Below are 24,325 nucleotides of genomic sequence, written 5' to 3' on the forward strand. Positions count from 1 at the left end.
TTTTTTCTTATTTTTTAGTTAATTTGTATCTCTCCGTAGAAGCGAATGTTCCGGATGCTATTAGCGAAAAAGCTCGGTGGGTCAATCGCGAAGTTACTTTCGTGATTGACGAGCGACGTCGCAACTTTCATCGCTCGATATTGTATCTAAGATTCCGTAATATCAGCTCGAGAAGAAAGGGATAAAAGCTCTTTCCATCTGCTCGACGGAAATTGTCCCGTCGACACATTTACGCGCATCGATAGTACGAGGTCACGTCGGTGTATCGCGTCGGTTTCGGTTGCGAGATGCCGCAACGTTACGTTAGAAGTGGACGCGTCGGTAATTTAATGCCACCGATAAGTGTGATCAAACTTAAAACACGCGCCGTGTTATCGCACGGAATGCGATATTATATTTTAAATCACTTTTACATCACCGGGCGACACGCTAATCCGATCGTTCGAGCGACAGCCGAACATGGAAAATCTGAATATAGGATTTCACCCCGATCTACTGACCTGTTTTCGTAATGCCGTTCATTCTCAGCCTATTAACGCGCGACCGTCAATGAACGATAACTTACATAAGCTATTGTTCCGCGACCAGTCGTTCTAATCAGCGTGCTGTGGAATTCAATAATCGATGTTTACACCGTTCTATATCGTGACTAATGATATCAGGCTTTCAACTACGCAGTAAAAAATTTTGTGTTAAATTTAACACACATTTCACATGTCCCGTACGATCCACTCAAATTTTCGTGTTAATTTAACACAAGGTGGAAAGTAACACAAATATTGTATCAAAAATTAATACATTAATCGACACTGAAGTATAAAATATGTTTTAACATTTGTACATTATATCAAATATCGTTGTTTATCATCTTTTGTCAACGTTCTGATAGCAGTATGCTTCTATCGTGGAAGGTGAGTTTACCATCGAAGGGAGAAAGCAGAAAATCGAACGGAACTTTTCGACTAATACAAAAACTTAACTGATGATTTAAATTACTAAAGATATAGCAAGTTGAGATATAACTTATGAGACATAACTATGTGTATCTTTTACCTCTTATTGACTCCTTATCGACTAAATACTTGATTTTTCAGACGCAATTAATTATACAACACAACTTGATGAGACGCGGCAATATTACAGTGTCGATTTCCGGCGACTATCACGGCATTCGACGTGTTAGTCTCAATTCAGTGACATTTGAGCCTATACCGTAATTTATGTTACTCGAGTATCGCATAGTACGCAACTGCTTGATCACTCATTCACCGTTAGCGGAGATCTCGGCAGAAGGCAGGTCGCACGTGTCGTGGATTTCCACGTCGAAACACGTGAAAATGCCATTATCTATAGAGCAACCTTGACACACATTGGCTTCTCGACTGTTGCAGAGCGTAGGTAAGCGCCACACGCACGAAAGCGCACACGTGGAAAGGAGCGAGCCGATCGCACCGCTTATGCAAGCGATTCATAAGCGCGGTACGGCCGACAACATCGCGCAGCACCGACGTCTCGACATCGCATACCGTAACATCGATAACGACAAACGAACGATAAACTAGTAGGAGTAAACTGGTAGGAGTTATTAGCGTCAATACACACATCGATTCGCGCGAGTAATCAAATAAAGATGAAGTGTCTCGCGCATCCCGCCGTTATTATACCGTAATTATCGCAACGCACACGTCATCGTAATTAATAATGAAATAATCGGGACGGGTTCTTCTTCTCTCTCGAGATCGAGATCCGAGATGGTACAACGTTAAATTGAATGAGCTTGCGCGAAGTAATGAGCGCGAGCTGATGTAATAATTACAGGCAGCAAATATATAATAATAGCGGATAGAAACGGACCGCGTAGGGCTCGTCTGCCTAGCGCAGCGCGCGGCTACAAGAAGCGCGGCAATAATTGCGACGGGCGAGGATACCGATGAGAAACACCGTGACTGGCGTGCGGCCCGTTTCTTTTAAGGGAATTGGACACGCACGAGCGTACGTATGTACGGATGCTTGAGTCCCCCGTTAAGAAACGAGCCCTAATTTCCGTCAACTCGTCCTTCAGCCGAACAGCTGATCGCGATTATCGCTCTCCGGACTCAACGGTCGCCAAATTGCATCGATAATTTTCCCTCGACAAAAACGACTTTTTCACCGTCCCGATTTCAATTGCGACGTAATGTTACAATTGTTACTTTCTTTGTCATTATCATTGCAGCCATGCGTATTATTTTTCACCTTATGTCTTTATAACGTAACGTTTAAACGAGAACCGGTGAAAATCTTTGGGAAAACGTTGGGGTGACCAGAATTTGCTTGTGTTTTCTATTCAGAATCGCATGTTGTAAACATTACACTTCTGACCAGAATCCATAATTACTTTGGGAAATCGAATTAGATCCTAATTAGATCGCAAGAAATTTTCTATGCGGAAACAAGTGCGCATTTATGACGATGACGCGCGACAGACCAGTGTCTCCGCGCTACTTCGACAGCGAACGTGGGTCGAACCTGACGAGATCTTAAGCTCGCCCACTCTGTTGCTCTCTCTCTCTCTCTCTTTCTCCCTGATTTTTTGTATTCGAGAGAGACTACAGTCACCGATACGCGACGGGTGCACGAGAACACGGGAGAATGCAAGGGCGAACCGGTCCCATGGGACACGCGCGTCGGCATCGTGAGGGATTCTCGCGACCGCGATTCGGGAATCCGATGTAGGTTTCAGGTGAGCCAATCGTGCGAATAGGTATGACATGTGGGCGTTCGAGATGGTCTGTCGTCCGAGTCAGGTTGTACACCAACACAGGCGCAACCCGATCGTCGGAGAGAAAGTCGGGTACAGCCTATTGGCTCCTAATGTTGTTTCGGTGTTGTGATATCTTATCCAGCGGTTTTTTTCTCTGGACCATAATATTGTACATTGGAAGAAAAGAAAGTGCTACACATTCCAGTAAATATTTGCTAAGGAGTATCCGAGTAATTATTTTATTTGGATTAAAGAAATATTTACTTAATCCGAGTAAAATAATCACTCCAATATTCATTAACAAATATTTATTTAAATGTAGCACTGTTTCCTTTCAGTATTTGGACTCGTAAGAAATAAAAAATTCACAAAGTTTTTTCCGTATGAAGATTTTCGTAAGAGTATCGTTTAAACGAAATGTTATTGTGTAAATTAGATATTAAACCCATATAAACATATGCACTTTTTTCTTTCGGTGTACTTATATAGCTGTCTGTACGAAATAACGAAATACGGGGTGAAACCGAAATATTTTATTAACCACCAGATGCAGATGAAGAAAGTTTACATTTGCGGAAGATCTTCGGAGCAATGGCTATTGGCATCAAATTTTCTGTTGGATAAATGTTTCCTCTACTCTCTCATCTTTCGAAGATACTCAAAATAATAGTCGTCGCCCGTGTATCGGGAGCTGTCTGCACGCGAAGCGAAATGGCCGACATCTGAACTCCTACGCCGATAAAATCCGCAATTTTTCAGCGAAGAGAGAGAGAGAGAGAGAGAGACGCTATCAGATGAAGCGCGAAAAGCGAGGAACGCTGTTGTCGCCAACCGGAGAGAACTCTTTTCAGCAAAAGTGCGGGAGAGATAACATCCGAGGTCTCGGGCGCGAGGCTGAGAGAGCACCTCTATTCAAGCGTGTACAAGCGAAGCGCGCTCGAAAAGCCGCGACGCAATTCGATATAGCCTCCGTATTCGCGCAGCTCGTAATGCTTTACGAGATGCAGCACGTGCAACGTTACACCGGCTACTTTGCATAAGCTTCCTGGCGAACCTCGAAATCTGCATAGGCCGCGCGCGGAGCGGCTCTTTTGAGTGCCCGCTCGCTCGCGAGTACGCGCGCCACCGCCGTATTCATCCATCGCGCATGAATCAGAAAGTGACTTGTCGTCAGGTGTAATTCGAGTTTCGCCGCGGGACGCCGGTGAACGGTGTCCTTTATCCGCGCAGCATCGCGAGCCGCGCCGTATTGACTTATATTGCGAGGCGATCGCGCGGACGGATGGACGCGCGCGCGTTCGTAACCCCGTATTTGGCAAAATCGGACGGCTCCATCCGCGCTGCGCCGTACTTGGCGAATTGCTCAATGCCGCGTCCGCCACGTAGACGATCTCGCGCTTCGATCTCTGAAAAATCTCCGCCTTTCTCTCTTTCTCGCGTCCGGTGTCTCCCGCGCGCGAGGACGCGTCGCGACGCGTGCAGTAAAATATGTCGGGCTTAAAAGCGGTTATATAAAAAAAAAGTTTCCACTGAAATCTTGTGTTACTTCAACATGGGCAATATGTTGGAAAATTATAAATATAATGTTAAATTATCACATTCACCTGATCAACACGTGTTGCATTATATTTCGCACGTCTTACGACACGCACAGAATTACAGTTCCAATCATAAGTCTCACGAGAATAAGTTACGAATCTTAAGATTTTGCTTAGAATCGCAGCATAAAACTAGCTCGCGAGCTACGTCTCGGCAGATAATCGAAAATATGAACCCGTTTACATAGTGATGTAATCCAGAAATTTGCGAGTCTAAATCCGAATTATCTGATATATCTCAAGTTCTAAGGAAAAGGATTAGTTTCTCCAAAGGAAAAGGTTCAAAGGATTATGCCGCGGGGCTAGGAATTATACAATATTTTGACCGGAATTGAACCATCAGAACATATCCGAAGCCAATAAGAGGTTTCTGAAGGAAAGATCAAAAGAAAAGATAAAAGCCTGCGTCGCGGCACGTAACAACGCGCGCGCCTTCCACGAGGACATCGTGAGCGGAATCGCGCTGAAAGTACCGGTAGGAGAGGCCCGCGATCGACTTGTCATGCCGCGAACGGAGCGGCGTTATTGTCCGTGAGAGAGACACGCCGCTGATTCTTTTTTCGAAAACGCCGTCGCCCCTCCGTTGGGGCTCCTCTCGGTTCTCTTCGCCGCGTGAGTTTCCCTTTTACGCAAAAATGTTTTCTCTACGTGCGGCTAATATATGAATTGACGAGAGACTTCTCAGCAAGGGCTTGACGTATTCGCGCGAAGTCGTCACGTACTAATGCAGACGTAGGACGACAAGTGTTTCAAATAATTAGAGGAGATGATAGTATTATAGTGCTCCATTTTAATTTTCTACTTTATAACTAAACACGTGTATAATAACACGTATATAATATTATATAATGATTAATATTTTACATTGAAAACTTAACCCTTTGCACTCGAGGGCTCCGTAGCGGAGCCCTCGAGTTTGAAGACAAATTTTAAATGGCTCCGCTCCGGAGCCCTCGAGTGCAAAGGGTTAACGATTGCATTCGTCAAATTGTTGTTCAATTGACTCTAGACTCGGAGTTATGAAATATTTATGATTTAGGATGTTATTTATGAAAATGTGGCGACGCTGCATAATTGGTCGAAGAGAAACAGAGGTAGTAATGTGGCCACTGAAATAAATTAAAAAATTGGTTTTGTTTAGAAAAAAATATGGTGCTTTGTTACAAATTTATATATTTATTCAAAATAAACTCTCTTAGAATGGACAGTCGAACATGTTTAGATTGAAGAAGACGGAATTTCTGGATATAAGAATCAAATTCGTTAGAATCAGAAATTCTGTTTCCTTCAACCGAAACGTGTTTGGTTGTCTACTGTCAGATAGATCCAACCAAACTCATTTTTCAATGTGACTTCATTAAAATTCCATTCCGGGTGACCAGATTATATTGAAAGCACTATTTATAAAACCATTCGTAACGTCGTCCCAACAGTGTCAATTTCAGTAGGGGAATAAAATCACGTAGCCTCGTACGATTATTCGATATAACATGATGTCGCGCCGAACGTGCGTTTGACTGGAGAACTTCCGTTACAACTATTACAGCCAGAGAGAGACTCGTGTACGGGCATAAAGAATGACGATTGTGATGCAGCCTCGGGTTTCAAGCCGGAAATCACGTAACACTTTAGTTCCTCGCTGCCCGAAAAGGGAAGTGTGTCTGTCACACGTCATTGGAAAATGATATGGACACGGCTCGTCTTTTTCCACGAAAAAAAAAAAACAACGCCGATTACTCGCGCGTCGTCACGATTGTACGAAATCGTTCGCCGATTTTAATCCCTACCGATTAGTTAATTTTTCAAACGTAAACGATACTTCGCTACAGCGCTCGTTTGTTCGTAAAATTCCTCAGACCGCCCGACAATTGAGTCGTCCTCGAAAACCGTGGGCGAATCCTACGAGGAAAAATTCGGCCGTGGGAAGGAGTGAGAACGTCGTCGATGTCAGGTGCATAATGTATCGTCTCTCATAACCGATTGAATCAGTAAATTCCAAACAAGTCGAGCCGTATGGGAAACGGAAATGTCTACAGGGCTGTAACGAGGTGAGTTGCCGCCTCGGGCAGAATGATAATTTCGTGCCTCGACGCGCGCGCGCGCGTGCGGTAAGGATAATAAAAACTAAATTTAATATTGTAATCGCGACTAGTCTCGAAGAGAATATCTATAAAGCTATCCTACCAGTGATGCGAGGAACGCGCAGAGAGAGAGAGAGAGAGAGGTTCCGGAAGATACTCGTCGAGACGTTAATTAAAATAATTACAAGGATTAAAGTTACACGAAATGAAATCATCTCAGTTTTATCATTTTTTGGCATTCCCGGTGGCGCACGAGGCGTGTAATCGCGCAGCTCCGGATGCCTGACAAATTTTTCGAGTGAAATCCCGCCGATTGAGGTGCGCGGGGTTCAGCGAACCCGCGGTTCAGCCTCTCCAGGAACGCGTATATGTTAATGAGCCGGCGCGTGCTAGGAAATTTAAACCAAGTGAAATACGCCTCTCTCTCTCGGTGCGATACGGTGCACAAGGGCGCACCGAGTGTTATTGCCGAGAATAATAAAGAAAAAAATGAGCGAGCGGCTCGCCGGATCGCCGGCACGAAATTTCGCTTCGCGCGCGCGCACGATGCGCATCCCTTCGTCGCGGGTATTCGCGGGTGCACGCGGTGCACATGTTAATTAAACGTCGGCGGCCGCGCGCTTTACGCGATAATCACTTCGGCTTCTCCTCCAGCTCGCCGTGACTCTCCGCTTCGTTAATCGACCGGGAGCCACTACCGTCGAGTTATTAGATACCGCCGGCGATCTTTATCGAAGGTGTGTTCCGAAATACAAAGTGAGGCGATAACTATTGCCCCTTTGAATATCTCCGAAAAGTAAGAATATCTGATTAACGACTGCGTTAAAAGATGAAAAGAGTTTATATTTACAAAGGAAGAAGGCGGCCCCCAACTAGAGATCGAAACGTCTCGACAAATATATGCATTTTCTTCGTGCAAGTTAGAGATGAATTAAATGTTAATTTATTTTATCTTATTACACCGTATATTCATGCGCAGAGGCTCTGATTGGCTCTTCCCTGTCTTCCTTTGATTTGTTATCAGCAGAGTCGGTCATTTAATTTTTATTGTTTATAGAAAAAGTGTTCGAGTTTTCAGCATTGCCAGCGCATTTCGGAACGCAGTCAGAATTAACGAAATAACGGAATTTTGCGGAAAACCGATTAACGTGAAGGTTTTCTTCCCTTTTTTTTTCATTTTTTTTCTTTTCGACCTCCACGCAGAAGCGGGTCCTCGGAGAGACGCCGGTGCGCCCGGAGAGAATACCGCGCGATCGGCGGGTGACGTAACGCGAACGGAGGCGTATCGATGTCGAGTCGCCGCTACTTTATAAGGAGCACCTCTTCACTAACACCATTCGGCTTTCACTGTGGGCAAAACCTGTAGTCCGCTATTCAAAGCGAGATCGCGTGTGTGTGCGTGACCGCGTAATGGCACCGCGCAATTCCGCGGTAATGTAATCGGACGACAGTCCGATTGACAATTTCACTCTCGGCGCGCCGTTTGCGACGGTGGCGACGCGAATTTGTCACTTCGGATATATACGACCCGTCGTGTTTTATCCCGTATATTGCGTTACACGAGCGCGGCTCCGTCTGATATGGTATCGAATAAAGGATAGTTTACGTCATCCGAGGAATGCCACTCGTGGAATATAAAAAGCGGCAGCTTCAATTGGAAATACACATTTGCGAACGGTCGATCTTTTTCGATGCGCGCGAGCAACCGGATGATATTTCAAACGACCGAACTGTAGCGCGGGCTTCAATGAATCCCCAAGAAACTCGCTTCACGAAACAACCCGGTCACGAGCCTTTACTGCTTGGAATAAACATTTCTCAGTCGCGATTGGCGTGTGTCGTCGCTCCGAGCGAGCCGAAACCTCGTGTTTGATTGAAAGTTCCCAATTGCGGGCTGCTCTGCCGTTTACCATTGATTGATTCGATAAGCAGCAACATTCGGTCGTCGGGAATGGCCCTTTGACTTTGTCGAAGGCGACGACGATCGCCGGCCACGTGGGTGGGAATCGTTGCGAAGTGCTGACTCATGTCTTGCATTTCTCATTATCGAGCAGCTGTATTTGCCACTTTATTCCGGCGTTATCGCGTTCGAGACTCGAATTCCAGCCCGAGACATCAGCGAGACGCGCATCCTCGCGCTCAATAAAAGCTTCACGCGGAATACATCGGCTCGCCGCGTGGGTCGATTTTTTCAGGCCTGAAAAAACAGACGCGGAAAAGGGGGACGCGGGTGAGCGAGGGCGTCGATCAAGCGGATCTAATTTCGTTAATTCGCGCGCTGCAAATCGTCGTTTCTCATCTCGTTCGATCGCGATACAACGTCGACCCAGTTCTACCGGAGCGGCCGGTATTGTTAACGCGATTGCGATTACGTAACAGCACCGTCACCGAGATTGTCGCCGGTGTCGTTTATCCGGTTTGTCGGGTGCTCAATCGACGGAACGTACCGACCGCATGCAAATTAATCTCTCACAAGGGATACCCTCGGCGAGAACGTGCAACACGAAATTGATACCTTCGACGACGATTATTAATAAATTGCCACGCTGACCGCGCTCACTTCATTAATTAATTACCGGAATAATCGAAAACGCCCCGAGATCTCTCTGCGTTGTTAATATCGAGAGATTTCTTGAAACGTGAGCGTAAATCGCGCGGTTAGTTCGCGAGGAACGGAAAACCGACTCGAAGTCAAAGCGCTCACGCTGGATCTCCGTGAAACACGCGAAATGTTTCTCCACGGGCCGGCGGTGGAAACCGCGCCAAGTTGTTTTTTCGTGAGTTTTGACGGAGGTAACATATGTCGAACGCAGCCACGAGGAACAATGCAATTTGGAGGAAGTGACACGTTGACGGACCGTGGCCATATGGCAAGCAGAACTGACGGTGTGCGCGCGTGTTACTACCGTTCCTTCGGGAAGAAAGGAACCTTCGGTGGACGCGTCGCATTTTTCGAGAACAGCCGCTTCGTATTCGTCGTCGCAGACGACGTCAGATCTGTGAACTGCTCGTTTTCTTTTCCTTATTCTCCTGACGACATTGTTATGCAGAGTAACTACATGAAACACGGTGAGAACACGCGATCTTCAAGCTCGAAGCGAAAGTGCAAAGGCCGGCGCAACAGCCTTGGCATGTGACGACTACGATTTTTAATATCCAGACGTGTGCATACCATTGAAAATCACAATATTCCTTGTCAATATAAGCGTTAAGGCTACTAAACGTCTCGGCTTTTGTATTATTTTATTTATTATAGCAAATAAACTGCGCTATAAATACATACGGAAAAAAATTGTCCAATTCAGGTAACTGAATATGAATCGCATGGGGAACGCTCGGGAACGAGAAACGATATCTCCGTTGCCGCGGTAGAATAATATTTTTGTGTACATTCGGCTGCTTTAAGAAACTCGGTTGAGTTTATCTAAGAACAAATAACTACAAATCCCCCAGGGGAACCTTTCCGTTTCTGGAACAACCGAGTTTTCCGTCTAGATCTTATTTCTCTCAGGCGGCGGAAAATTCAGTTACACGTTAACGTTGTCGTTTTATCCACGTACGAAAACTATAAGGAAAAAAAAACATCCGTTTCGTGTAACCGATTTCTTCTTGTCTGAGGACGAAAGACTCGACAAGAAAAGGAACAAGAGGCAAATCGAGGTAATCGCAGTCAGCGCCGCGCGGATTCGGACGTAATGAAAAATACAGACGGGATGGAAAACTAATTTAATCGGGGAGCGAGGGCGAAGACGAATTCGACGCGCGTTACGGTGAGATGATACTCGCGTGCCGTCGCGGTATAACCGTATTCTACGCGTGTTGCACGCGTGCAGGTAAAGGTAACAGGCCCCGAGGCTGCCGACTCTCTCGTCTGCATAATGACATTGCCCGAGCTTCGGGCACGCGCCTCACGCGATCCTCATTATCTTCCGCTTCTCTCTTTCTCTATCACTTTCCTTCCTTTCTTTTTTCATCGCGATTCGCACGTTGTTTCTGCCCCGCCAATTTGCGAAGGCGATGAGGGCGTACAGAAAGGGCGCTTCACGATCGCCCTTGAAGCCGTACCATATTTCGTGAGGAACAATAATCAAAAATATCTCCCTCGCAAGGAGGCCACGGAGGTTGAACGAAATTTCGAAATGTTCCTCGAGAAAAATGACGTTTTTACGATGCAATTAAGACGTCCGGTGAATTAATTGATGTAAATTAATGTCGTGGACAGTTTACGAACCTTTACGAACCTTTCACTTGAATCTTTAACCTTCGCTGTACGTGACGGTTATTACGCTCAGCAATATCGTTCGAGGAATGATTACCATCGTCACACTGTATGCATATCAATGCTCAACGTTTACTGCGAATTGATAATCGGTTCCGAGGTGTGGTAGGTAGGTAGGTAGGTAGATAAGCATGCGCCGGTGGGCGTCGGGTGAAAACAAGGTGAACCATAAAAGGTGAATAAGGGAAGACGATGAGTGACGACGGGAGTCAGGAGCGTCCCTGCGTGTATCTCACGCATTTCGCTCGATTCTTCTTTTCACGATAGGAACTGCGAGCGACACGGCTCTCGAACTTCTCATTTTGCGAATCGTCAGACGCAACTGACGTTACCGTCGATATGTTCAGGCGTTTATAGCCGTGAGCAGGATTCGGATTAATCGGATATTGCGACAACGCGAAAAATTGATAACGCCCGGTAACGCCTGACAATTGACTATCACTCGCTTTCTTTGCGCGCGTTATCATTCCGCATTTTTATAGCCGCGACGATATTTCGCACATCCCATAATTCATCCGGCAAGGTTGTGACATTCGCGATCGCTTTGAGCCGCCGCTTTAAATCTTCGCTTACAAGGGAGTCACAAGCGGGACTCGCATAATCATCGTATATCATGGCTTTACTGTGCCACAAACGGCAAACTTTCGCGGCATTACGCTGTATACGGCGCGTACCTCGCGATCGGATACAACGGCGAATAAATTAATCCTAAGGAGGAATGCGAAGGAAGGGGGAGAGAGAAAAGGAAAAAAAGCAAGATGAAGGAAGAAAACACGGAGCAACGAGCGACGTCCGATCGGTCTCGACTTTCGTTTCGCCAGCCGGAAGCGGCGAGGAAATTGAATCCTCATTTCCTCCGCTGTCGACACGCGCCGTAAGCACCGTTTTTGTGCGTACGAACGCTATGCGCGGACAACGTTCGTTGAATGAGTCGGCCTGTGGTGCGCACGAGGGACTGGGAATAGTCTTTGAAAAGCAAAAGCAAAAACAAACAATTCTTAGAATCTCTCGTAACAATGTGGAAAATGGCGTAATATCCCGAGTCGAAATCTCGATGCCACTTTCACGTCCTTAAAGATAGTTTGCGCCTACTTGGACGGCCTGTAGACTAATAAAAATCTACTTTTACAATACTGACACTTTTTCTTCCTAAACTTCTCTTTTGAATCTTTAATTCCCCGGGTTGAATTTTAATGCTACTTTTAACAACTTATTTTGATGTCAAAACGAAGAAAATTTAAGATATCATCAGAGTCAAAGTGTAGCGATATAATTATATTATTAGAATTGAAATTGAATCTATTTTGTCATATTAACTCCATTGCATTATAGAATCATAGGTTTAATGGAGGGTCAAAGTTTCAACACGGATAGACCGGCGTATAATCGCGACGATTTTTCTCAGGTAGACGTGAAGAATTTCCTACTATTCGTCACGCTGCTCTCGCTTCGCGGACGGTATCGCCTTGCGCATAGCGATTTACGAAACGAGAGTTCGTTGCGAATCGCTATTAACCGTGTCGTGCACTTATCACGTGGAAGCGGCCTGATAAGGAGACTACGTTTCCTGGAATATTAACGAGAAGCACTTTGCGCGATACGGAGAGCTCACAAAGGAGAGCTAATTTCTCTCCGCGAAGGAACGACCAGATATCTCTGACGCGTTGTTGTGATACGCGTCAATTAGTAATTTCAATCACCGCTACTCCCGAGCATCATTGATTCCGTTGTCTCGCCTTGACTGTGCGTATCGCGATTAACGACACGCTTATTTCGTCGAACGGACGTCGTGAAATCATTTGCATACCATTCCGCATGGACAGTCTCGATGTCGCTGATAGCTTTCGCGATGCCTTCGGCGGTAAAAGGTCAATTGATAATCGCACATCGAGACTCAGTGTAGAAACATCTCTCTTTCAAAAATTCCTCATCTCTTTAATTCTATCCTGTAAAATGCCAGTCGATTTTCTAACAGCAGCGACACGCGTCCATCTTCTAATATAGATATTATTTAAGAATCTTTAAGAATTATTTAAGAATACTGTGCACGCGAGTTATTCTCCCTCAAAATTTGCTCCACCGATTGATTCATTAGATTTGCTGATATTCGGGGACTCGTGACATTGAATACCTTGTTTTGCAAAACGCTTATTATATACGATTTATTATACAATGTAGGAGATAAAGATATTATATGCGTATCCGGAATGCGGCGACATAATTAGATTCAATCGATCGACCGTAAATCACGTAACGTCACTCTAATTACGTGAGTGATCTCGTGTCCGAAGTGTTAATTTGACTCGTAATAACAGATCGGAGAAACTGCATTCAATATCGTCATTCCCGACATTTCGCCTTGAACGCTCATGGTTACGAGGTTTATCGGCGTTTGTTTGCCGAGACTTCGCGTCGTGAAATAATTTCTATATTTAGTACACGGCACGGTCGCAACTTTCGACGTGTGCGATCGACGAATTCAGGAAAAGAAAGAACGAGTCATCGAAACACTCAGGGGACGCGTCATGATTCGGTCGCCGCTATTTCCTCACACTTTTCTGTATGTGCACAGGCGGTCGTGACTGAGTTCACCTCTTAAAGACACGGGCATGAATGCAGTCGCACGATGAATCACACGATACGTGTCTGCTGTGCGCTGACATTTCTCTGCACCTTACTTTGGGCTTCTTCGTGGCGCACCGTTCCCAGGATGCATCATGTTCCAAATGTTTAGAGTAGAACGGAATCTGCTTTATTCCGATCCGGGATAAATCTCTCGGAACAAGAGTCGAGTATAATTACGAGAATAAAGTACAGACGGTCGTCACGCGAGAATACAGTCTGAGGGAAGTGTGCAATAAGTGACACGTTAATTAAAGTATGATGATTGATAAAGGGATGCAAATGACGAGGGAGCCTCTGAGCTTTACAAACCGGACTAATACTAAAATATGATTGGCTTAAATGATAAGGAGGTTTTTTGTACAGTCGAGGACAATGAGTTCCAATTACTAATACCTGATATGAGAAATTTGTGAACCAAACATTTAAAGACGCATTGAATTACGGAGTCTATGAATCAACGTTTCTGATACCTCTCGTTTCCGTGAAGCGAGAAAAAAATAATATCAGTCGAAAATAACGAGGTGAGATTTGAATCGACCGCGAGTGAGATCACAACGAGTGGGATTGGTTGACTTTTACATAAAAATTGAGGCCGAGGACTGGCTTGAAATCCAATTTCCCGCGAGATTCACACGGCGAGTTCCGCTCGCGCTGCAGGGATTGCATGCGATTGTAATCGCATTACATTTTTTAGGAATGATAAATGAGACCGGGCGCGCATGAATATTTACGGTCGAGGATATATGGGGAGAGATTACGCCACTGGTGGTAATGGCACATTGTGCGGACCTTAGAGCGTTCGTAGATTAGGTAGCATCGGATGCGAGAGAGCTCGCTGCTCCCAATCATATGCATGAGACCGCAACGGGAGGTCGGATTTCGATTCGGTCTTCTACGAAACAAGATTCTTCCAGTTCGCGCTTAATCTTTGTCCGTATATCATTAAAATCGTTATACGCTTAAAACTCGTCTTTTTATACAACCAGATTTTCGCTTTCTTATTGGCGTTCCGATAATACGTGAGAATATTTCACGATCCTGGGATACCTAATAACGAGTGATCGAACACGAAACAGGTTGATTCAGCAAATCTATAGCTCACTGGACAAAATTATTAAATGTTACAACCAAGCAGATTCGCTCGTGCGACAAAGAATTTACGTGTGGAAGCAATTTTCGAACCGCTTACAGAGAATACTCATTTTTGTAAACGTTACCTTCATTATTGCGGCGGAATCACTTTGTATCCCTAAACAATTTGAATTTGTGAAACTAATTTACTAATTTACTTTACCGACTTCGTTATTGTAAGACGGAGAACCGACTGTCCGCATATTACGGCTATATAGATTTACCAAGATGTCGTGGTTTTTTAGATGTAAGAAATAAATCTTTTGTTTTCTGTGAACGGTTACTGTTTCGATACTATTTTCTTTTTCGGTACATATTTCTTTTAGGTCCGGACTATCAAGATCTCGCGAGCGCCCAAATGTGAACTTGCTCATTGAGGAAGACCATGAAAGGAGAACATCGCGCAGCGATAGCAGATCAAACACGCGGATTACAAGAGTATTAATCAGAGCAGCACAGGAGCGACGACCGCCTACGCAAGTAATACATCGCAGTCACGACGATTACTTAATCGCCGGTTAATTCTACATCGTGTAATGTCCGTCACGCGACGTGGACACACCGAAACGTTTCCGAAACGCGACGGAAGCCCGATTCAAACTGATAAGCACTATAATGTGAACAAGACAGCAATAATAAGAGAAACGTTACGAACAGAGAAGTGAAAAACGATGGAATATCACGCATGACAAAGTGGAATGGACGACAAAGTGGCCTGGTGATGTTGTATCTCGAGATTTTTTATTAATCGTTCAAGTTCGATGAAATTTGCTGGATTAGAACCGAAATTTCCACACGGGAGAACTTACGATTTTATGTCGTCTTAGCAACATACACACAACTTAAAGATGTATTGACCAGAGCCATATTTTACTATAAATAGAAATTCAAATTAGTACGCTAATCTCAAGGAACATGTATAAAAAAAAGTATCAACTTTAGTTACAAATATCTCAGCTCTCGAATGGTCAATATTTTTCTCACTGCACGAACAATGTATGAATTAAATAACAATTTAATATATACGTAGTGCAAATTTCACCGAATTCTTCTCAAAATCATTTCACCTTACAAGCTCCTTTAAGGTGGAATAACTTTTGATCCAGGCTCTGAATTACTGTCAAACTTTTTGTACCACCTTTAAATGCGATGTAGATCCATTCGTAATTTTTTCAAGATTTTTTCATTTTGATTTACGGGCAATACATCCTTCGGTACGTCTCGAGTTAATCATGATTGTTTTGCGTATCACAGTTATCTCGGCGAAATCTCTAAATGATGCTCGTGATTTCACGTAAAACGGCTCGCGACATATTCACGCGCGAATGATGGTTCGTGCCGTGTGGTTGAGATACACAGGTATCCGTTGTTGTTGGACAAATCGGGGTCCCGTCTATTTCGGGAAATTAGTGGCGATTGAGCGCGTTAATCCCGGTGAATTGAAGGCGCGCGCGCGACCGCTCGTAAAACTCGTACCGAGCTTGCCTAAATATAAAATCGCCCACGATACCTCCCGTAAGGCTCGTGCGAGCAGACTTCCCGAGGCCGTGCCGACGACGGCGACGATGTTTCAACGTCGTTAACGTAATGACGCTTCGTTACAGGGTTTCGTTGCGGGAAATATTAGTGCGCACGTAACATATACGTACGCAAAATGCCTATTAGATTCGGCCATCGAAGAAGATGCACGTTGCCGTCGCATTTTCCCGCGGTTTTAATACGCACGACGCTGCCCGCCGAGATTTCCCATTGCATGGCGCTTCCAAGGATTGTAACCGTAGCAGAACTTCCCCGAGGGACTATCGCTCGTTACTAGAATACTCGCGATAAAACACAAAGGCATTCTGTCTTGTTTTGCTGGACGGAATTCGTATCTTTCATGCGCTCGGAAGCCGAGATACAGCCGTCAAAATAACACTGACATTCCGAGTCGGGATTCTCCGACGAGAGCTCGACAGGTGACTCTCTCCCACGATTTGTTAATGAAAAATATCCTATTATCTATCGAGATGTGTTACCATCATAAATATTCCGCTCGAGATATCGAGACTGAACAGATTCAGGATATTTCGTCGTTGTTGAGTTGCTTTTCATAAAAAGCAGACAGGTGAGTTAATAGGTAGCTAATCGTGCAGCGGGTCAAACATATAACTAACGGCCTGTCAGTTCGCAGATAAAAAGAGCGATTCGTTTTTTATCGGAAGCGTTACTTTTTTTTTAGTACTGACGCAATATCTTTCCATGTTTCCTTATCCTCAGGATCTCCCCGTGTGTTCTCGGATTACGTTAATTTCCCCGAAGTCCGATGAGTAACACTCTCAATCTGAGACATGAGTAATCGCTAATTTCTCACCGCAGTCCGCGTGTTATCGCGAGACCGCGTGCTTTCTCAGATACTTTCGACGTTGCCGCGACGTTTGCGCGATTAGACGAGGAAATTTACAAACGTAGATTAGAAATTAGACAAGGATACCGACTTTCTGATACAACCGCAAAACCGATCCACAGATCACAGTTGCGACAGGACTTCGATTTCGCGCGTTCACGCGAGCATATATCCCGAGACATCGTGAACATCGTGAACATATCGCGTCGTATCTACCAAGCGTCCGGAAGTGACGGCGATCGGTTTGCCGGCGACACGACGTCCACCAAATCGACGTGATCGAGCGAGTCGCCGAGCAAGCGACGACAGATAATTTGTGTATGAGAAAGAGGACTCACCATCCGCGGCCGTATCTGTCACGATAAGCCGACACGGCGAAACCGAACATGGATCTCTCCTCCTTGCGATACACCGCGTAGTGTTTCGTCTCGACGTTGAAGCCGTCGGCGAAGTGCCAAATCGGCAGCTCCACCGCGAGCAGGCCGATGAGGCACCAGAGAAACCTCGTCAACCGCATCTCATCCACCGGATCGACGTGTCACCGATGAGCAACGCACTGCGAACACTCCGTCACCGTGTCGAGTCACTTTCATATATGAGAACCGATCGCAGAGAAGTCCTCGAGGTGGATGGGGTGCACACGCGCGACACCGCGATATCGGGACCGACGATCGGTGAATCTATATTAACGTTATTACGGGGACGGCCGAGTTTAGCCGGTAGCAGCTGCACGAGCAGCCGACGACATGTGCGTTCCACGAGGCCCTCGAGACGCGACTGGCAAGGACGAGCGGGAGGGAGTGAGCGCCGGATGGATGCTTGACGGACGACCGCGGACAGACTGAGTGGAGCACCGTTCTTTCGGGTAGTCTTCACTCACTCCGGCTCTCTCGAGGGCCGCAGAGACTCCCACCCACGGCGCTCTAGCAGTGGCAACGCAACCGACGGTACCGCTGATTTAGACGTCGCGTCGGCGACTAACCGCGATCGTCATCAATCGCCGACTCCGCCAGAGATAGACGAGATATTTAATTTTTTTTATAGTGTATGTAGAAGATACTCTGTATCCTCTGTATATTATATGTAGAGGATACTCTGGTACCTAAGTATGATTGAAAAACCATTTCCTTCAATTTCCCCTCGGGAAGAGACCGAAGAAATACGCGGTAAATGGAAAAACCGATTTTTTCCAAGCTTTTAAAACTGTAATATATATATTTACTACAATGGAAGAAATAACGTAAATAAACATGTAATTTAAAGTCAAGCGCCGAAATTCAGGTGAAAGTAATAAATATAGACTAAATTCAATCTTCGCCAATTGTATTAGGTTGGTGCATATGAAATGTCGGATTCTTAAGTGATTGTATAAAACTGTATATCTTTCTTCAAAAGCTGTTTATTCAATCAAAGTATGCTCCATTCGCTTCAATACACTTCTCCCAACGAGATTTTAAAGCGTAGATGCCTGTCTTAAAAAAATTTTGGTCTTTAGAATTAATAAACTCTGATATCGAGTTTTTTAGACTGTCTTCATTTTCATGGTGTTTGCCTCTTAAAAACAGCTCTAAATGCTTGAAAAAATGAAAATCGGTCGGCGAGAGATCCGGTGAATATGGTGGATGCTGCAAAACTTCATATTCCAGTTCGTTCAGTTTCGCAATTGTTTTGTGCGATGTGTGCGGCCGAGCGTTGTCATGGAGCAGTAGCGGGCCATGCCGATTCACAAGCGATGGGAGTACAATTTGGTGTCTCAATATCGTTGTATGGTCAACTTTCATCCTGATAGCAAGTTCCCTCGTGGATACGGCTGGATCCGCTTCCACTAGAGCCTTCAGGTCATCATTATTCACAGACGTTTTGGGTCTTCCGCGCGGCTCATTTTGCAGTGAAAAATCGCCAGTCCGAAATTTTTCGAACCAACGCTGCACTTTCCGATTGTTAACCGTATTCTCCCCAAACGCTTGGTTTATGTTGCGTGCAGCTTTTGCAGCACTATTACCAAGTTTGTACTCATATAAGAAAATGACGCGAATGTCGGCAGAATTCATATCGGTAATAAACTCAAAAGAAATAAAAAAGGGAAGACCTTCGAGAAAACCTATTTTGTTGAAATGAGTCTCTGGCAATGGACAATACGAGTATGAATGAGGTTATGCCAAATACAAAAGTATAACGAAAACAGGGAGGAAAACGTCCGCATGTAAAGAGAATGCGACATTTCATACGCACCAACCTAATATTTCGACTTTGTAATTCGCTTAGGGTGATTTAAAGAAAGGACTGAAGCGTACGATTTATATAACTAGTGAAGATTAAATTTCGTCGATATTGATCATTTTCGGCTGGATTTTTCAGCGTTTGATTCTAAATTGCCTATTTGTTTACATTATTTTTTTCTATTTAGTCATTTAGAGCGAATATCTCGTTTGTGCAAACAAAAGATAATCGGCGCCTGTACCATCATTCTCGCAACCAGAAATTAAGTTAGAGATTCTACCTCGTTTGCGTCAATCGTGGACTTCCCGAGGCTACACGCAAAATCATCAACAAGATGTTTGTGAGATTTTATTGCAAATATGGCCGTTGATCGATAACATGTCGCAAAATGAACTTTTTCGTATTTTTGAAAAAACATTGAAAAAAAATTGGATAGAAATAATCGAGTTACACGATTTTAATGCCAACTGCAATCGAGCCAAAAGGAATAGAAATCGAGTCAGGTCAACAATCTGATGTAGGAATTGAGTGCCGAATATTTCACTCGGCGCTTCAACGATTCGCGAGATGTTCAATTTTTCGCGACTGACTGGGTGGTATTTCGTTACGATGAATGCGTGAAGCTTATTTTCGACGAAATTTCGCGCGAGACTCCGGCTCTTCGGCAGGTCGAAAGCGCGAAGAAGCAACAATCGGAATTCTGAACTACCATAACCTGATAAACGCACAGAGCTTCGCTCGCCGTCTCACAGCGGTTTGTCCCGTGAGATATTTTCTTCCGAGAGCTCTTTTCGTTGATATGTTACCGTGATAAATGTATGACACTTACCTCGCGGTACTCCCAACGACGGTGATTCATGCGTGATATCATTTTAGAAGGAATTAAAATCGCGGAAAATAGAAAATAACCGTTCGAATGTCCACCGCGCGCCATGTTCCGAAAGTGATCGTATTGAAGTGAACATATACAACGGTTGCGGTTTGGAAGTATCGATATGTTTGACATCGATTTGCAGCGCGCGGATTTTGAAGGATAATATGGCATATAATGCAGTTTTAGAATGATACATAATAACAATGATAATAATATTATTATTGTTAAATACTATTATAGATGCATGTATGCATATTTATGAAATTTCTAGATACTAATAAATTATGAAATTAATACTACTATGATCATATGCATTTTCCGATGAAACATCGATGATACATTAAAAACAGCTGGTTCTTGAATAAATTTTTGTGATCCTCAAGGGTGTCCCGGAAGATCCGGAGGCAATTGAAGAGCACTGACATTATCGGCCGTCAGTAATCAATCCGATATAATTACTTTAATATTGTATAAATAATGCAGTATTAATTTTACAATTTACAATTATCCTAACGTTCTATAGATAGACATATAGAGATTTGCGATAAAGTATGTCATATATTTTTTTGTAAAACAATATTTCTCTACAGTTGTCATTTTTATTAATGTGACATAAAATTTACGGCAGAGAAGTTATTAAACAGTGATAATATTGAGCTATACCATATCCTGTAAGACAAAGAGAATTTTATACAGAATAAGGTTCTACAAAGTGTATTTGTTGCAAAAGTAGCTCCAAGTGCCATCTCGTGAGTCCGATGCTCAAACTAATACCTAGAATATCAACATAGAAACGCTGCTTCCTATATAGTGTATTTCTAGTTATTTACCAGCTCGCATGTGATCAACACAAAACGCCCATCGTGTGAGTTGCCTCTATTACGCGTTGTACACATGTGAACTAATCCAGCATAACCTGAGCTTGTTTTGAAACCGTCTCCCGAGTTTACTCAGCATGTGAAGAAAATAATCTCTAAAAATCAAAGACTGCTTCGAATTCGCAAGTACTTGACATTTGCATAAAGAAATCAACGATATAATCTCTGAAAAAGGAAGTGTATATTTGTACAGTGAACAATGGAAATGGATTGCAACGTAAAGTCACGTTTGTCGAGACCAACAGTACATGAAGAAGAAATTTTAAACAGAAATGATATAAAAACGATAATTTATGAAAATCAAAGGCAACAAGGAGATGAATTCTCACAGACTAAAGACTCTTCGGATATGACGAATGAAACTTCCTTGGAATTAAACATTGTTCCAGCCTCAAACAATATTGATTTTCAAATTCCTTCACAATCTAATGTAAGTAATAGGTAATATTTAAGCAACATTCTATATTCATGTATTACAAAGGAGAAATTAAAAAGAATTGAATATAAATCTAATATAAATTCATATTTGATCATTCATTACAGGTTCATTCAGGAGAGTCAAAAGAAGCAGAAAGTTCTGAGATACATGAAATAACAAACAATGATGCGGCTCTAAATACTACAGAGTCGAAAAATATGAATTTGGAAGATAGAGAATCAACAAATTCTTCCTATTTCCAATATAATTGGTCTATTGCACCGAAACTATTATATGTAGCTACCGAGGAATATCAGCCTATAGATTTGTATGAAAATTTTACAAAAGGATGCCAGTGGTCTCCAGATGGAACATGCTTACTCGTACCATCAGATGATTGTAGAATGCGTATTTACGAACTTCCTAGAGAATTGTACTCTGGAAAAATACCGTCTGACTTTGCGTGGACTAATTTTGCATCTGCTCTAACAGTTAAAGAAGGAGGTCTTATATATGACACTTGTTGGTTTCCCTTTATGAGTGCATGGGATGCTTCAACATGTTGCTTTCTGAGTACCAGTAAAGATAATCCTGTTCACTTGTGGGATGCAATTACAGGGGAATTACGCGCGACATATCGTGCATACAATCAGTCAGTAGTATCCGTAAGACTGAGATTCTTGTCTATTCTCATCTTCTTATTTGGACACTTTCGCTTTTCAGAGTTGACGAAATAGAAGCATCTCTCAGTACTCGGTTTGTGAATGTAGGAAGTGAGGTATGGTGTGGCTTCAAAAATGCTGTGAGAACGTTTGACACGAATCGTCCTGGAAGACAAACACACGATATCTTTTTTAAGCACGATTTCCCAAATATGATTGGATTGGTTTCATGCATTCGTGAAAATCCAATTATGCCAGGCCTTGTCGCTTTTGGCTCGTATTCTAAATGTATCGGTACGCATCTTGATAATATTTCATAGGTTTTAGTTATGCTTATTTCAGCTGTGATTTTAGTGTCATTCCTTTTCTACACTTAAAGGTTTGTACAAAGATGGACCAATATGCACTTTTGAAACTGGTTGTGGTGTAACACAAGTCGAATTCAGCTCTTGTGGAACAAAACTGTACTCAGTCGTTCGGAAAGGCAGTGAATTCTTGTGTTGGGACCTCCGTAACCCCGGGACTCTTCTTTATTGCCTAAAAGGAAGGCAATCTGATACCAATCAAAGAATCTACTTTGCAATTACACCTGACGATAAACAAATAGTTTCTGGTAAGTTTTTAGCATAAGATATATATAGCGAAATAATAAGTATATAATGTAACGTACTTCATTAATATTATCTATTTTTTGTAGGCGGCACTGATGGGACTATCACCGTATGGGAATTTTCAGACGATATTACGGCAGATAACAATGAAAACTTAAATCCGAAATGTAAAATAGAACTATCGAGAGATTGTATAAACGGAGTAAGCCTACACAGAAGTTTACCTATACTGGCAACTAGTTCAGGACAGAGACAATGTCATGTCGAAAATATGCGTAGAGACAATAGCGTGAGATTGTGGTGGGCATCTTGATGATGTGATTGTGTAACTGTTTATTTTGATATTAACCATTGACTTGAAAGTGAGAAACAAGATTGCAAATATTTGTATATAGTGTAAAATAATGTAGTATCGTTATGTTCATATTTATACCTAAAATTCTGTAAGTAAGAATACCTCGGGTATATAAGATTAGAAAACGTTGCAGGAAATGAAATAATATTTTAATTAATTATACCGAACAACTCTGCTGCGCGTGCGTGTTAAAATATAAATAAATTTGTAAAATACAATAAAATTTTTTATAAGAAAAAAAGAAGAAGAAATTTTTCATATGAGATCCGGGAAATCGTAATCATCGTCGACTTGTGTGGCGATCGATATCGAGGATGCTAACACGGCCACCGAAAGTGCGCCTCGATTCGTTTCCGCTGGCTGTATACGGAATTGTGCATTCAGGCGGGCATTCTTGCATCCGCGAGGATAGCATATATCGGGTATCACGGATGCATCCTTTGAAAGCACCGGCAGTCGGTTTCCTAAAATTTCGCGAGGTAATCTTGTAGAAAATATTTCCGCCACGGTCCGATAACGCGCGATTATGCCGGGAGGAATTTTATTCGCCGATACAGACGCGCTGCTATCGATAGGCGGATTATCAGAGGTTCTCGCGCTCTTTTTAATCATTTTCGGTAAGTGTAGGGAATCCGTAGGCCGCAGAGACGCGCAACAAAATCGCATGCATCGGGGCAGATATACAGTGAATATATTTCAGAGATCTGTTATCTCGTGATGTTTACAGTGAGCGAAATATTTGCGTACACCTTGTCTCTTTGAAAAACATATCAAAATGAGAGGACTTTCGTTGAATAACATATCGTATTGCATGATTGGGATGCATTCATGTTAAAATTTAATTTTAAATTGATAAAATCAATGATTACTGAAGTTTCTCTTAAATTTTCAATCTAGTGAAAAAAAAACAAGCCAATAACAACCGACGCAAGTTGAACGCAGAGGTTGGAATTTAGTCGTTATTGATTATTGTAAAAATGTCATGTGTAGATGTTTTACCTTATTATAATAAGCAAATATATTCGGAATTTTGAATCCTCGTTGGAGGCAACGTAATGCGACGTTCCGCTTGCATAAAAATGCATCAGTAAATAATAATATATCATATAATAATGAACAACATAAATGACAATTATAAACAACAACAGTGAAAAGCTGGAAGAGATTACGACAAATTTGATCGTTTTGCAATAGACATTTGCGTTCAAAGGGACGAATAACAAAAAGAAAAAAACTAATAAACATGAAACAATCCATTATGCAGCTAAACACGCAATTTTTGCCGTCGAACCGCCGTTTCCAAAGATTCGGCCGCATGATTTCGTGAGGAGCTACATTTTCCACTTTGCGGAGATAAATTGTTTTTGCGTTAACGGGCGCTACGAAGTTGCCTCGAAAATTCTACGTAGCTCGCAGAGTTTCGCGATGTTTACAGCGAGCGAAATAAGTATTTGTGCGCAGCTT

At 43.2% G+C, this 24,325-nt stretch overlaps 2 protein-coding genes across 3 annotated transcripts in view; one reads left to right on the forward strand and one right to left on the reverse strand.

Moving 5' to 3' along the window:
• Nucleotides 1-17,793, reverse strand: part of LOC106751625 (integrin alpha-PS2) — a 69,614-nt gene extending 51,821 nt beyond the window's left edge. For both annotated transcript variants that reach the window (XM_014632588.1, XM_014632587.1), the window contains exon 1: nucleotides 17,182-17,793. In XM_014632588.1, the coding sequence (XP_014488074.1) occupies nucleotides 17,182-17,360 (179 nt within the window). In that variant the 5' untranslated portion in view covers nucleotides 17,361-17,793. The remainder of the gene's footprint in view (nucleotides 1-17,181) is intronic.
• A 2,909-nt stretch (nucleotides 17,794-20,702) lies between these two features.
• Nucleotides 20,703-23,041, forward strand: LOC106751628 (telomerase Cajal body protein 1). The gene is made up of 5 exons (XM_014632592.1): nucleotides 20,703-21,245; nucleotides 21,359-21,885; nucleotides 21,957-22,189; nucleotides 22,275-22,508; nucleotides 22,593-23,041. The coding sequence occupies exons 1-5, from the start codon at nucleotides 21,015-21,017 to the stop codon at nucleotides 22,817-22,819; spliced, it is 1,452 nt and encodes a 483-aa protein (XP_014488078.1). The 5' UTR covers nucleotides 20,703-21,014; the 3' UTR covers nucleotides 22,820-23,041.
• Nucleotides 23,042-24,325: the final 1,284 nt, after the last annotated feature.

The sequence above is a fragment of the Dinoponera quadriceps genome, unplaced genomic scaffold (assembly GCF_001313825.1).
Source record: "Dinoponera quadriceps isolate SergipeBrazil2010 unplaced genomic scaffold, ASM131382v1 scaffold386, whole genome shotgun sequence".
NCBI lineage: Eukaryota > Metazoa > Arthropoda > Insecta > Hymenoptera > Formicidae > Dinoponera > Dinoponera quadriceps.